General features: G+C 45.9%; 1 protein-coding gene across 1 annotated transcript; it reads right to left on the bottom strand.

The window, feature by feature from the left end:
* Positions 1 to 227: 227 nt before the first annotated feature.
* Positions 228 to 14,129, bottom strand: T265_09425 (hypothetical protein; the record flags this gene model as incomplete). The annotated part of the gene is made up of 12 exons (XM_009175479.1): positions 228 to 285; positions 802 to 929; positions 2,222 to 2,456; positions 6,280 to 6,418; positions 9,677 to 9,757; positions 12,512 to 12,645; positions 12,683 to 12,837; positions 12,881 to 12,962; positions 13,012 to 13,157; positions 13,196 to 13,392; positions 13,783 to 13,951; positions 13,980 to 14,129. 12 exons carry the CDS (start codon positions 14,127 to 14,129, stop codon positions 228 to 230), a joined length of 1,674 nt encoding a protein of 557 aa, XP_009173743.1.
* Between the last annotated feature and the right edge of the window lie 1,583 nt (positions 14,130 to 15,712).

The raw sequence follows: 15,712 nt of genomic DNA, 5'->3' as shown, positions 1-15,712 counted from the left end.
GATGTGAAGTTGGAGAATGCGAGTGACCGTCATCTAGATGAGTTTGGAAACTCGAGAACATTCATTGGGTAGCCGGTGGTCACTTTCCCTCTCAGACCCCAGGGTTGGTCATAAAAATAAGCATATTTGAAGTAGAATAAAAGAGATGTACTTGAAGTAGTGAAAGTTTAAAATTACAGCTCTGTACAGACAAGAGACTAACTAGATATATTGCTTTATATACACGATTATGCATTTATCAATTCCTCCTCTTCTTCTTTGGCCAAACACCCATTGGGGTTTTCGCTGAAGAGTAAGAACCAGAGAAGAGATAAAGATAAACTAAGGCACTGATGTCGAATGAATCGAAACGAGAACAAACAAGTGGAGGATTTGAGGCTCTAATACAAGCTGCACTCGACAGGGTGCACGCATTTTAGCTGAATGAAGCTAAACCAGTGCTGGCATCGTATCACATGGAACGCCCAGCGTCCTGAGCTAACTTCACCTGATATGGACTCTTCATGGGTGTATATCGCCACGTGTTGTGTATTACTTTAGCTACAGGTTTCAACAATTTTTGAACTGTTACGAATTAGGCCTTGTGCGTTAAACAGTAATCTGATCCAAGTAGAACATAAGGTTGACGGAAATTCAGAGCATGCGCCTACCTTATAAGCCCCAAGAAGGGCGAAATTGGTCGTGGGTATCGAAGAGATTTCAGCAACCTTATGAGTAGCGTGCTATACCTAGAAAACAGTAGTCTGATCCACTTCACAGAGGCTACGCGAAAAAAGCAAGTTGATGACAAGGACGACGTACCGTTCCTCTTCCAGTTCCATTCTGAACGTATCCAAATAGTCAGCCGGAACGTCGGTAAACTGCACGCTCGGAGCGTGCACCAGCTGCTTCAGGTGATCGTGCACGGTGTTACGAAGTGCCTCCAAATACTGAAAGGAAATTTTACGTACCTGATATTGATAGCTAGCTTAGGCAAAGCGGATGAATAGGGAAAAACTGAAGCGATCGAAGGCTTTGACTTTGTACACATTGAAAACATCCAATCGTAAAACCAGTGAAGAACAGAGCCTACTAAGGAACAGTACAAGTTGGTATAACGTGTGCAAAACTAAGTTTGGGGTAGTGACGAACATAAACACACAATCCGGTAGCCAAAGCCAATGGCTTTTAGTGGCGAACCACATCAGGCCCCTGTAGGTTTGGGGGTGGAGGTGATACTTACTGGAATGACGACGAGGACTGTCTCTGCTTATGATTTAGATGGGTAGTCACTTCTAATGAACGCACAATGAAACGGTCCCGTTTGATGGGACTGGTTATATATTTACTTCAGCATCCACACGATTTAGGTTGATATTGCTCGATGTACTCCAGGAATTACCGGTAATATGGCTATGTTGGGTTTTGGAATACACGCGGTGTTACGGAGCCTGTGCGAAACAACGTGCGCTAAGAACCGTTGAATAGTACATGTCTCAAAGCACCTGAATACGGTATGAGAGTCTTCGGATAGTTGTTTCATACACAGAAAAAAAGACCCTACTGGAGTACGTCTATCCCGCGAATTCCAGTGGCGGTTTCTGTACTAGTATAAGAATGAAATCGAATGTTGTGCGCTATGGTCAAGTTAATTGCCCACTGGTTGTCCGTACAGGAAAGCTTGATTAACTTTGACCCCAAACCAAACAGTGTTAGGAACATGACCCAGTCCCGTCGGACTGGGCGGTTGAGATTACCTTTGGAATCCGACAGTACCAGAGCGCTGTTCAGCCCTGCTGCCTGCAAGGAAGGCTAGGAATTCACACCATAAAAATGTCAAGTGGCGGTGAGGGTGTTACTTGTATCTAGTGAAACACCACGTGTATCTGGCGTGTCTCTCCGCAGAATTGGAGTGACTGGTGAATATTTGATTCCCACATGAATATATGAAACTGCAAAAAACCGTTCCGATCTAGCCATAGCGGAAAATAATAGTGGTCAAATGATTTCGTTGTGCACACCCTAAGTGTGTTTTTAAGCCCAAAGTTGGCATTCGGTTGTACTTTTTTTATTATTGCTATCCACCGGCAAAGTTTCAGTGTTCTAAGACCAAGATTACGGGGGTCATGTTTGAAGGACGGAAAGGTTATCCTATTTTCTCCTGTGAAAAGTGATTCCGTGTCTTTTATTCAACCGTTTTACTCCGATAAGTGATGCTAGGCGATGAAAAGGTCCAACTAACCTGCTTTGTGTTGGCGTTATCCAGTTTGGTGGTCAGGTCTGGATGCAGTGTGTAGTCCGGGTGAAAGAATTCAATGTAGGGGGAGTAGGGGAGGTCATTCGATATATTATCTTCTTGGTCTAACAGTACAGCAGTCTCGTAGGCCCAACAGCGGGCCACGTTGCGAACAGTGTAACCACCTCCGCCCAGTACCAAAAGTGGAAGTCCAAGTGCTTTGACCATTTTCACACAACGTCTAGAAGCGAACACCCATGAAGAAAATAAAGGGAAGTATGCCAATTACTGAGTCCGCGACCAAATACCAAAAAAAACGATTCCAAATTCCAGACAATCATTTACCATAAAGCGATTTCTTATGATAAATTATGAGATCACAAGGACGAACCTTTTGGAGGATACTAGCGGAAATAGCCTAACAATACAATATGAAACGCCACTCTTCATTGGTGCACCAACCCAAGGGCGTTGTGTGATGAATTACATGTGATGGTGGCAGTGCAAACCTTCGGACTACAGCGTGAGATTTCATGTCCACTGTGAACAGCAAACCCCTTGTAAACATCTACACATATGCCCCGATCACAAGCTACCACCTCGTGATAGCCCGATCAGTGTGACGAGTTCCAGCATTACGTAGCGGCCTGGGATTATCATACGGGTGATAGAAGTGTGACAGCAATTAGGTCTTTGCTTAGGCTGTCAGCACCTCCCTGTGTACGGAAGCAGCGATTCTGCCTTCTCTCAAAGGAGAACGAGTTAGAAGATAAATTTGGATCACCAAAAGGTTGACTGTGATTGACGACATTTTCGAATATTTATAAAAACAGAAAAACCGGAACTGCCGTGCACAGCTGCGTTGGCAACTGGACAACTATGCCAAACAGGCCGGGCACTTGAGCCAAAGGATCACCCGAAGGGCGGGGCCTATTGCAGCACCGGGTGGTACGATCCAAAGTGCTTTTGGTTCTGGGGACGTCTCCTTGTCGTGGAAGCTTGCTGGCCTATCCCATTTTCATTCCTTCCTTTCACGGCAACGCTTTCGAGGTATCGATCTTGTGCTGTCGATGATGGTTCAATATCAATAGGTGCTAGATCAGTCAATATTAGAGAGGTCTGCAGACGTCTGTGTAAAGTATGACAACCGAAGGTTTGGAGTGTCGCAGACCAGAATTCGGTGCCGATGCACATCCGAGCATGTGACCTCAAACATTGACGCACAAGGCACTATAGGAATGGAGGCCTGACTCGCAAAGCACCGGATACAACCGGCGCGTTCATGGGCAACGCCAAACTCCCACTTTTTGTGTTTCTACCGTATTAGATAGTGCACTGGATGACCGGTCACGATCCACCGTAAGACGGATAGAGTTTGCTGCTTCTCAGCGTGATTTTTTTTATAAACCATCCGACCTACGAAAAGTTTCTGCAGACGTCTGTGTAAAGTATGACAACCGAAGGTTTGGAGTGTCGCAGACCAGAATTCGGTGCCGATGCACATCCGAGCATGTGACCTCAAACATTGACGCACAAGGCACTATAGGAATGGAGGCCTGACTCGCAAAGCACCGGATACAACCGGCGCGTTCATGGGCAACGCCAAACTCCCACTTTTTGTGTTTCTACCGTATTAGATAGTGCACTGGATGACCGGTCACGATCCACCGTAAGACGGATAGAGTTTGCTGCTTCTCAGCGTGATTTTTTTTATAAACCATCCGACCTGACGAAAAGTTAGCAGTGATCGGGTGCTGAGACAGCTTTTATTATTAATATGAGATGGACCATTTCGCTTCAATATGAGCAGAAACACTAGACATTCAATAATCATCCATTTGCGTGACTGATGAGCACAAATACAATATGGTGAACCTAGGTAAGGGACACCAGCCCCTGTAATCTAAGTCACTAGAAACACCACCTATTTGTCGCGAATAAGAACCATAAATAAATTGTTCGTAACCAGGATTTACCCTTGCCTATCAGCGAGAAGACGGAAAACTATCGGGTTTTCGTGCGTAGCTTGTTTACTCGCAACGTGTTCCTAAGTCTGATCCCTTAGACGTATTCTGCGGTAAATCATCGGCCAAGACCCGTTCGTTTCCGCGGAGAAAATACTGCCAATGCGGCGCGGTAAAGTATCCCAACAGTATAACAGCCGTTTAACGTAACAGTCGACTGGCAAGTATGAACAAACGGCCTACCAGTGCTTTCTACATGGGAGAAACATACATGAAGCGAGGAGTTCAAATATCATTCTGGTTCTGGGAGGGACGTCGTTTCATCGAATGACGACCTGAGCTTCGTATCCTCAAACTGTATTCACGACCGGATTTTCCCTCGTGGAGAGTAGTAATGTATTTTGAAATTAACTATGGACGATCAGCAGTTGTTTGCTTCAAGAAAAGGAATTAAACGGTACCCCAGTGTTTTTCAACCTAATCCTAGCAAGACACCCTGATGGGATGCTGAAAGCCACCACAAACTGATCACGACATACATACGACTTTCGAGCTTTGCTCCGGTGGCCTGTAAAAAGACACTGAGTGCTTGGTTCTATCGAACGAAGAATATACGCAAGTCAGAAACCGTAACTGATAGAGAGGTATCTAAAAGACATCTAACTAGCTGTAACATACTTTCGGCGCATAACTGTCATACCACCGGAAGCAAGCACGAGAGTTCAGGTACTGTCACGTGACCCAGCCCTAGACAGTAGTCGAGATGCCCTAGGTTGTATTGGAACTACAATCCTTCGGTCATTAAGTTCACGCCTTGACCACTGAGCTATCGTGATTGGTTTACTCACATATAAAGTAAACAAAAGAGCTTCCTCAGGATTGGAACAATATACCCATTAGTTTCAGGCTTTTTCCAGTTGCTGGTAATGTGAGATATGGGAATTTTCAAGTGAGATATAGTTCTGTGAGTTAAACCAATTTATGCTGAAAGGAGAGTGCTGTTTTCCATTCTCAGTTCGGAGTGGCGTAAACAGAGAGGCGGCCAACACTTGACTTGGCGCTTGGGTGCTGTCGGTGCTACTCGCCTTCCAGGATGGGGACCGCGTGATCCTCACTGTGCCTGGTTGGAGACACTACAAGATATGGCTGCCAACCAATGTCAGTGGCGTTCTTGTTGTCAGTTTCTATCCAGATTGCCTAAGTGAACGCCTGGAGGTGTAGGCACCTCGGAATGATTGTGTTAAGCTAGCACTAAGTCCCTTCCCCGTCCACATTTACTCTTTTCTTTACAATAAGGCTTTCAAATAAATCATGGTTGCACGGCAGTGAACACTGATGTCATGCTCTCGATGATGATGATGGTAAAAAGCCGAGAACTATTTCATCCTTTTAGGGCATCATCACCAGTGCGCACCTCACGAAACTCCAGGGAGTTTTGAACCAATGATCTCCGGTTAGCAGTTTGAAGGTTACCGTTCAGCGGTTGATCAGCGTTGTAATTAACTTGTGGTCAGGCAGAATATAACGCTGCTCATCCTTCAGCCGCGGGGTCTACACACGTGGTCACACGTTAACTGGTTCCTCGAGTGACGACTTATCAGTTTTTACTTGCGGAATCATTCTTCCTCTGAACTACTTATAGGATGCTGGTATTGTGAATTCGCAATTGGGCTTTCTCTTTGTAAATGAAGCCGACCTAAATGACCAATACGTGGCGTACACGCACTCTCCCTGTCGCCATCAATAGAGATCTCGATCTCCCGATCATTCCGGCTAAAACCAGGCATCCACCGCCTCCATTCCAGACCGATCGGTGCGGCAGCCAGAAGCTTTGCGCAATTCGTACAAAGTTTACGGCTTCAGATAGCTCAGTTGTTGAGGCGCGAACTTCGGAAGGTCCGTGGATATAGCCCGACCAAGGCATCTCGACTGCTGTCTAGGCTGGGTGGTCTGGTAGTATATCATCCCTCTTGCTTTCCTCGGGTGGAATGGCACGTAGGCACCGAAAGGGTATTTACAACCGAATGATAGCTGCTGTTTGTGATCCGCGTAAGTCAAGGGAAGCTATATGTTGAGATATTCATGAAAGAGGAATCTTACCCATGTCCCCGTATGGATAAATTGAAGACACCGAGCCGGTCGCAACCGAGAGAGTCCGCACCGCATTGGAGAACCACGGCAGTCGGTCGATAATAGGTAACCACGTCGTTGACAACACACCGGAAAATGTTGAAATACACTGAAGTGGAGAGAGGAAGAGAGCACATGGTCAAGAACACTAGGTTCCTGAAGATGAACTCATAACACCAAATAAACAAGGAAGTGAACTGAATTCCTTTGCATCCACCGGCACTGTGCGAGCCTAAACTACCTCACTAGGCACACAAGCAGCCAACTGCAGACAATTGGTTGGTGACGGTCCGAAATTTAGGCGTACCTCATAGCAGTCAACAAAATACAAGCCAGATCTAAGGACAAATGACCTCGGCAGAGGTTCCATAAAATTTTCTGCTGGGTTCAATCCAATTTTGAATTGAACTGGGTCATTTACTAGTATGTCTGTTGGGTTTTTGAGCGGCATGCAACACAGATGAGAAGGACGAATGGACTTCCGAACGGATTCTGAACTCGATACTCTCGGCGAGGGATTCTCATACTAGAGTTATAAGCAAAACATGACGATGTGGTGATCAGGATACTCGATACCAAATGCAACAGGATTTCTCACAAAGCGCCATGAAACCCAGATTTCCAAAACGCCTGCCCAAACATCCAAAGACGGCGCCGACCCATGATGCAGGAATTCGCTTGGCGGTGCCAAATGCGGATGGTTGTGCGGAAAACTGACACTGACTGGGTTTGTTATCACGTGCATTCCGCTGCCAACGGTTTGCATTGGACCCTAAGTCCACTGGCTGATTTGGCTGAGCTGCGACTGAACAGCTGGGGTCAGAGTCTGTTGATCATAGTTGTTCCATAGTCTCTTAAGGCTTGGGACCCCGGGGAGGTCGCCTCTTCATTCAGACACCAAACTACTTGCTGAGGTACATTTCACACAGAGTATCTTTGAAGGTTAGTCCGCTTTTTTGTTTAATGTGGAACTAGCGCGAGGTTAGCAGGTTCAGCGGACTTTTCCTGGATACCATAAACGAAACGTTTGTTTTTTAGGATTGTACAAATTTGTTTGTCCACATTCACTGCACGTGAGATAAAACAGCAAAAAAACTCACCCATCGAGTGTTTTGGCATGAGAGTCTGTTGATCATAGTTGTTCCATAGTCTCTTAAGGCTTGGGACCCCGGGGAGGTCGCCTCTTCATTCAGACACCAAACTACTTGCTGAGGTACATTTCACACAGAGTATCTTTGAAGGTTAGTCCGCTTTTTTGTTTAATGTGGAACTAGCGCGAGGTTAGCAGGTTCAGCGGACTTTTCCTGGATACCATAAACGAAACGTTTGTTTTTTAGGATTGTACAAATTTGTTTGTCCACATTCACCGCACGTGAGATAAAACAGCAAAAAACTCACCCATCGAGTGTTTTTGGCATGATAATTTCTGACCTAAAGGAAACACCATGTAGGAAACAAGTGATTCCTGAGGGACCCCCCTGGGTCAGGAGGAAACTAAATCTGGGACCCTGAATGAAAAATTTCCCTTCTCAGCGGAGACCTCAATCCAGAATGTTTTGTTGACCAAGACTTCAAACAGTTTGTCACAAGAACTCACGACATACTTGCCCACCATATTACTGAACTCTGTGACGGTACTTAACTTGGTATGGCCGATAAACATCTGCTGGGACAGTTCACAGTTTGAATGTATCCCAAGGGTATGGCTGACCAGTACACAATAGTTCAGCATTTCTCAAGCTTCCCATAGCCATGCTTGGTGTGGCTGCTGCATGAATATGCTTTTCTGGTAACGTAGCTTTGTTGCTGGTCCATACTGAAGCTCAGCTGAATGAATAGACGACCAGAGTTTAAGACGTAGGTGACGGGTAACAGTAAGTTTTCACTGTGAAGGAAGCACGCGATACGGATATTAATGGTCATCTCCTAAAAGGGAAACGTTTCGAGAAGGAGACAGCACTACATCATATTCCTTTCAACGTGACCCTGATCGGGAAGCAAATGATTCCTTGACGCTTTGTGTAAAAGGTGTTCTGCCAAACCATACGTCCTTCGACCTTTTACTACCGTGCTATGGTTACTGTGAATGGCTATCCTGGTTTTCACCTGGTAAAGTTAAGTGCAGTACTCGGTTGCCGTCGGATCAACTGGGCACACGAATCACAGCCGTCTACATTCAAGGACAACTTGAACCTGTCAATCTTATAGGATATAAATCACAAGATACCTGAAGAGAGACATGTAACACACTCAACTCCATAAAATAGGAATTTTACAGTTTTTGTATCGGGTTTCTATTGGCTCCATCTTACGACAGACAAGCTCACAGTTATTCGGTCCTTTCAGATGGTCTCCAGAAAGGAACCCGATGAGCTCGGGTCCAAGGGAGGCAGTTGGCGTAGCCACATACTCAGATACTACTTGACCAGAGAAGGACAGAGTCAAGTACTTTTCTTTCGGATGTAGGATAATCAGATACATAAACATCGCCTAGCACTTCGGACCTAGTTGCGTCAGCTGATTGCGTTAGCATGCAGATGCCGAACCGATCAGTATTACGCCATAGGCTTAGGGATTTCTGCTGGTGTTCCATAAGAAGTACCTGAATTATTGGCAGACTGAATGACGAGTAAACACACAGGCGGCTGGTCATACGAAGTGAACGCATCTGCTTAGTATGAATAAGTAGTGTAGGTCATGTGTTCAAATGATTCTAATAGTGGCTGGGTTTATAGAACACCGCCCCACTAGTCTGAATCAGTAAATTTAAGTGCGTCGCATGGTTCTGGTTAACACTAGCTTATCAATTTCACCCACAGCGTCTCATTTTAAACTCCCTGGTTACTGAAACCGCTGATGCTAACCAAGTGGTGACCCTGGCTCCCTGATCTGATCCACGAGCCATTCCTTTGAATTCCCAATCACAGTATACCTGACCCATGCAAAGTGAATGTGCATTGTGTCCAGGTTGACCAATTATGTTCATCTTGAGCGAGCGCATGCCCTGTGTGACTTCTCGTTATGCACGATTGATTGTACGCTGACGCACGAATGATCTGCGCGAAGGATGAAAGCGATACACGTTTGTCTGCTCATACGTCTGTCGCGTTTTCTCCCAACTTTCCTTTCATTAGAGTGACGGAGATGTACTCGGAAAGACGGTGACATCAGAGAGAAAACAGCTCAACCAGGCAATTGCGCAGCCACAGGAGAAAGGACCCCTTCTCGACACTTTAGTACGTGCATCTGATGCGCAAACAATTGTGTTTAAGAAACCAGGCTGTCATCCCCTTTCTGACATTAATGGCCGTAAGTGTATTTCAACCCATCTAGGCACAAAAAACAAGGGATCGAAAACAAAACGTACTATCATCGTCGATGCCTTCTTTCAAAGGGACATTGATCGAATAATATTTGCCAGCTTTGGCGCCAACTTCGTACATGTCGCCTGCAATGGAAAAGGAACAACAGAAGATCAAACTCACGAAAAAACAAGGTCAATTTGTGTGAACAAATCGAGTGCATCTGTCACACTGCATCTAACAAGTGTATTCGAGTTGAACACTTTTGTACGACCACTTAAAGTGACCCCAGAAGTACCCTATTTTCTACAGTTGAGTTAGAGACAGTAGTTAGTATGCCTCAATTCATATCAATACTAGGTAAGGGAATTTTTTTTAAAGAAACCTACTTCTAGTTCAGCTGTAGAACCCTTCTGGTGCCTGACTGCCATGCCATCAGGGGGGAGCACGAGGGCTGGGATACTGTCAGGTTGCCCAAGCCTAGACAGGGGAAGTTGGGAGGTAGGGGGTCGAACCACGGACCTTGCGGTCAGTAAATTCGCACTCCAACGACTGAGTCATCTCGACCCTGAAAGAAACCTAACAGTTATTATATCTAGCACTTCAACTCAATCATTCGTATCACCAGGGTTAAAATCCAAACTAACAGTTCCTCCTTTCCGAATTGGAGGCTTAGTTCCAATGAGAGTTTCGCATCTTGCATTATACCGATTTTAAAAAGGGGCGTAAAATTCGCACAACGAACCAACAACAATGGAATGCCTCAACAACGTCCATACATTATTCAAAGAGAGTAGTTTCTGGTTCAAAACATATTTTATGGGTCATCCGGATAGCAGCCGCATAGAGACCACCAGTTCAAAAATCCCTAGAGATAATCATCCGGAAGTGAATTCTTCCAACAAGGTCTACTCTGCTTACCGAGCGGGATGAGAGCGTGGTTTGCTGAGAATCGTAGTGCTTCCATGTGGATAAGATTTTTCGATCAGAATTGATCGCCCAAATTTACCGCACAGTTCGCTGAGCAGTGAGCAAAATCGATCTTGCGGTCAGTAAATTCGCGCTCCAACCACTGAGTCATCTCGACCCTGAAAGAAACCTAACAGTTATTATATCTAGCACTTCAACTCAATCATTCGTATCACCAGGGTTAAAATCCAAACTAACAGTTCCTCCTTTCCGAATTGGAGGCTTAGTTCCAATGAGAGTTTCGCATCTTGCATTATACCGATTTTAAAAAGGGGCGTAAAATTCGCACAACGAACCAACAACAATGGAATGCCTCAACAACGTCCATACATTATTCAAAGAGAGTAGTTTCTGGTTCAAAACATATTTTATGGGTCATCCGGATAGCAGCCGCATAGAGACCACCAGTTCAAAAATCCCTAGAGATAATCATCCGGAAGTGAATTCTTCCAACAAGGTCTACTCTGCTTACCGAGCGGGATGAGAGCGTGGTTTGCTGAGAATCGTAGTGCTTCCATGTGGATAAGATTTTTCGATCAGAATTGATCGCCCAAATTTACCGCACAGTTCGCTGAGCAGTGAGCAAAATCGATCATATCCAATAAATTGGATAAAGGGGGCGAGATGGCCCAGTTGGTTAGAGCGCGAATATACTGAGCGGAAGGTCTGTGGTTCGAACCCGACCTCTGCCTCTCGACGTCCCCTGTCTAGTCTTGGGCAACCCAGCAGTATTCCAGCCCTCGTGCTTCCTTCAGGTAGTATGGCAGTTAGGCACCGGGTGTTACAGCTGAACTATTGTTCCCTTCACATATGTCTTGGCATTGAAAGTGCACAAGTGGAGTCAAATGCGGCTACGTACAAGTGTCTGTTATTCGGCAAATATCAATCGACTAGTCTGTTAAGGAAACCACCGAGTTGTCAGGATAGGAATAGCAGCCAAGGGCGCGGAAATATCGTGCTCATCTTAAGTCGTTGATTTGATCTTCACCTGGTGGCAGAGTGAAACTTGTAATCCGTCAGTAGCTGATGACATTTAACCATCACTGGTTCGATCAACAGAACAAAACCAATTCAAGATGACCCAGGCCCAACACACTCCACGACAAGCCTCAAATAAAAAAAGCAGCAAAACAAGCACAGCCTACAAGGTACGAGAAATCTCATTTTACGCGCAGTACCACAGTACTTACAGAGATCGCCCTGAGAATTAGTCGCTCGGATGATCCGTCAACATCCCATGACGTAACATCAGCTGAAAGCATGCATGTACCTAAGTGCGAGTCGCATTAATGATTGGCCATCTGTAGTCGACTGAGAATTTTCAAAATCTTATCCGGGAATTCTCGGGACCTTCCTGGAGCGCTGTGACATGGAGATGCAGCTGTAGACTATTTCTCGGCCTGCAACCGAAAACTTCGAAGCCTCCAAGTTACCGATGTAAGGTAACATCAGCTGAAAGATGGCATGTACCTAAGTGCGAGTCCATCACATTAGTGATCGGCCATCCGTAGTCGACTGAGAATTTTCAAAATTTTATCCGGGAATTCTCGGGACCTTCCTGGAGCGCTGTGACATGGAGATGCAGCTGTAGACTATTTCTCGGCCTGCAACCGAAACGAAGGAAGCCTCCAAGTTACCGATGTAAGTACAGTGGTGGCTGACAAACTCATTGTATCGATCTAACAATCATTGTGGCCGTCTGGTTCATTACTTCTTTACATAAATCCAGATTACGTGCAGGAAAGATTCAGCGTCATGGGGACTAGAAATGAGGCCTTCAACCATAGCCGTGAGACGTTCAGAAGGATAGTTGCATAAAACTTCCAGCGTGGCACATCCTGAGCTGTAAATTATATGATGCGGTATTGAACGCTGCTGCGGCCAAAGAACATAACACACATGATAAAGCGAACAACGTACAGAAAACTTACCTGTCCCGGGGAAGAACATATTTCCGTAGCGGTGAAATGATACTGTCATCACACGATCAGTAAGATAGAAAGCCTCCTGCACACCGTCCCCATGATGGACATCAATGTCGATATACAAGACTCGAGGATGATACCTATGGGAGCACACATAAGAAGGATCACAATGAGTACTTGAGTAGTTCAAGAATGGCTATCACAATGTCGTTGATATAGCAGAACCCCGACGCCTGAGAATAACGAAGTTTAGTTAGATGAAAAGCGGAGCGTACCTCAAATTTCTTCGCATGATGTAAACCACCGGACCAGTTGATTGCAATGTCAGCAACCTAGGAAACAGGAAGTGAACTGGATAAACGGAGCACACTATACCTCATTATTTAAATATTTCGCCGCTTGCAATGATGCCCCGGTATAGATTGAACAAAATTGATAAATTCCATCAAAAATAGGACTATACACGGAAATGGGGCGGTCGTTATGGCCTGTGGGTGAAAGCTTACCAATCTTCGCCAATGTTATAGGTAAGGAGCTTCTCTTTGGGAAACGTGTGCATGTTGTGTGGAGTAACGTCTCGCAAGAATTCTGCATAGTCCTGCGAGTGGAACGTGATCATATCTTTCAAACTGGCCCTGTAGGGCTTGTAGACCTGGCAAGAGAAGGGTTACTTCACACAGATATGTTTACTTTCATGCTGTCTGTAAGGCCGTAGTTGACTACCAACGTGTGAGTCAATGTTAGTCGATGTGGTTTCATCGGATGATTGGGACCGTAATGAAAGTTCCCACATTCGGGATCGTAGAAATATACCACTGGTCTATCCTTCCCCATGTTTTGCTGAAGGTTTCCGAGGAGTAAGTGGCCCGAGCGGCGGCGGTAGAGATCTGAAACGAGATGGCATGCGGAAACGCATGAGTTACTCCTTTGTTACGATTGTTAGACGGTTGGTAACAGACCGAGAGCTGTCAGCTATCATAGTGTTGTGAGAGTCTCACAGGTTAAACGAATCTTCAACATTCCCAAAAAGCCAAATTAATACCCTCAGGCTACCGATAGTCTAAGTGCGAAACGGTCTAGAGAAGTACTGTCCTTCGCGACAGGCGTGTAGACAGTAACATGTTTTCCTCAATCGACCAGCATTCTAATGTTTAGAAAAACAGCGAGGCTCTTCCAACAAAAGATGATATATAAATCCCTAGAGTGAACTGAAGGGAGGGGGGGAGAGGGAGGGGACCTGGTGCTGGCCTGTGTGTAGCATTCTGAGGTGCCCACACCTCCAGCCACTCTGGATAGAAACTGACAGCGCAAACGCCACAGACATTGATTAACCGCTATTTCTAGCAATGTCTCCAGCCAAGCACGGGCGGGGTCACGGGGACCCCATCCTGGAAGGCGTACAACACCAACAACACCCAAACTCTCCGTGATCTCTTTCACGCCTTTCTGCCAAGTGATGCGCTGTCCACCTCACGGTTTGCGCCATCCTGGAGGAGGCACGGGGAACAACATTCGTCTCGGTATACAGTGTTTCAGCATGCGTAGCACATGACCGAGCCATCGTGGTCGATGATGCTGGATGTTTTCTCGGATTTATATACCTGCCACACAGCCAAATACCCATTTTCTAATCACCTCGTTACTAACACGCTGACGCCATCCAAAACCAGCCACGCTTCTGAGGCATCAGTGGTCGAAAACCTGAAAACGCCTCACATCATCTGTCCTCAGAGGCCATGTCCCGCAGCCATAAAAAACAGCCCTTACTGTAGCCTGGTACACACGACCCTTAAGATTCAGTGAGATGCCTTTTTGACGCCATAAGTGACACAAATTAGCAAACGTGGCTGGAGCTTTTGAGATCCTTGCACTGACTTCACCAGACACACTTCCGTCAGACCTAATACCAATACAACTAAGTTTACAGAGTCAGACAAGCGACTTATCAAATATGGATGACAACCGACAGTCCTATGCGGCGTCAATCACTTTTATAATGAGTGGCAGAATCAGAAGCCTAGCATCTTTACCATGGGCCAACAGCCTGCAGTGATTTTAAGGCACTGGTTAGAAAAGCTCATGTGAGACCATCAGGCGCATAGTCTAAAGGAAGACCGAAAAATGTGATAGAGAGCGAAATCGAACTAGACGTGGAAGCCTTTTTCTACTGGCGAGCCAGGAGAAGGTAACTATCAGCTGAAGTCAGTGGAGAAGATAGCTCCGTGACTAATTTGAAAAAAAAACGTCTGGAAAGATGAACCAGGTGCTCTAAAGAACATCTTGGCTGACTCTCTGCAACGCAGGCACTAATAGCAAAACAGAACGAATTGAAGGCGTGCATATAACAAGTAAAAATAAAGGGCGAAAAGATACCAACATCATTATCATCATACATAGCAAGCATCAGTGTTCAACACTGATGCTTCTCTGCCATACAACCATGACTTATTTGGAAGTCCTACGGCGAGAAAGAGAATAAAGGTGAAAAGGAAAGGGATTTGGTGCTGTCTCACTACAATCACTCCGAAGTGCGTACATCGCTGGACAATTATTCAGACAATCTGGATAGACTGATAACACGAACGCCATTGACATTGATTAGCAGCCATACCTCACGGCGTCTCCAACAAGGAATCACGCGGCACCCATCCTGGAGGGCGAACAGCATCGATAGCACCTATACTCCTCTGTCACCTATCTGCTTGTCACTTTGAATTTGGCACGGAAAACAGCACTCTTCGGCAAACGATGGTTGGGCATACGCAATAGTTTCAAAACCGAAAACTCGCCTTCTAATTGCCTGGTTACGGATTCACTGACACCAACCCACTCGAGCTATGGTCTGAGACAACGGCTGTCAAACACATGAAGACATCTCAGTTCCGCTGCTCGAACAGGCCAGGTCTCATAACAAGACAGCCCATGCTGTAGCCTGATACACATGTCCCTTGCGGATCCTGTCTGTCCAGCGTCGCGGTTGTAATCCGTGCTCAGGCTGGGCCTCTGACGGAGCAACTGATTGATTTTCCGGGATGGTGCCGAGATCAAAAGTGTCCAGAAGCATTTCTAGACTCATATCACTCGGTCCTGTGGGCAGGATCGGCGCACCTGTCGGCCGGATTTGGTTCGCGTGGCGTATCCACTTGGCTGGACCAACTTGAATCTCGTAGAGCACTTTGCCGCGCCGGCGAAGGATGAGTCCTGGGG

The sequence above is a fragment of the Opisthorchis viverrini genome, assembly GCF_000715545.1.
Source record: "Opisthorchis viverrini unplaced genomic scaffold opera_v5_286, whole genome shotgun sequence".
NCBI classification, from domain to species: Eukaryota; Metazoa; Platyhelminthes; class Trematoda; order Opisthorchiida; family Opisthorchiidae; genus Opisthorchis; species Opisthorchis viverrini.
Note: the sequence above shows the minus strand (reverse complement) of the source record. Positions and strands in the feature narration are given on the sequence as shown.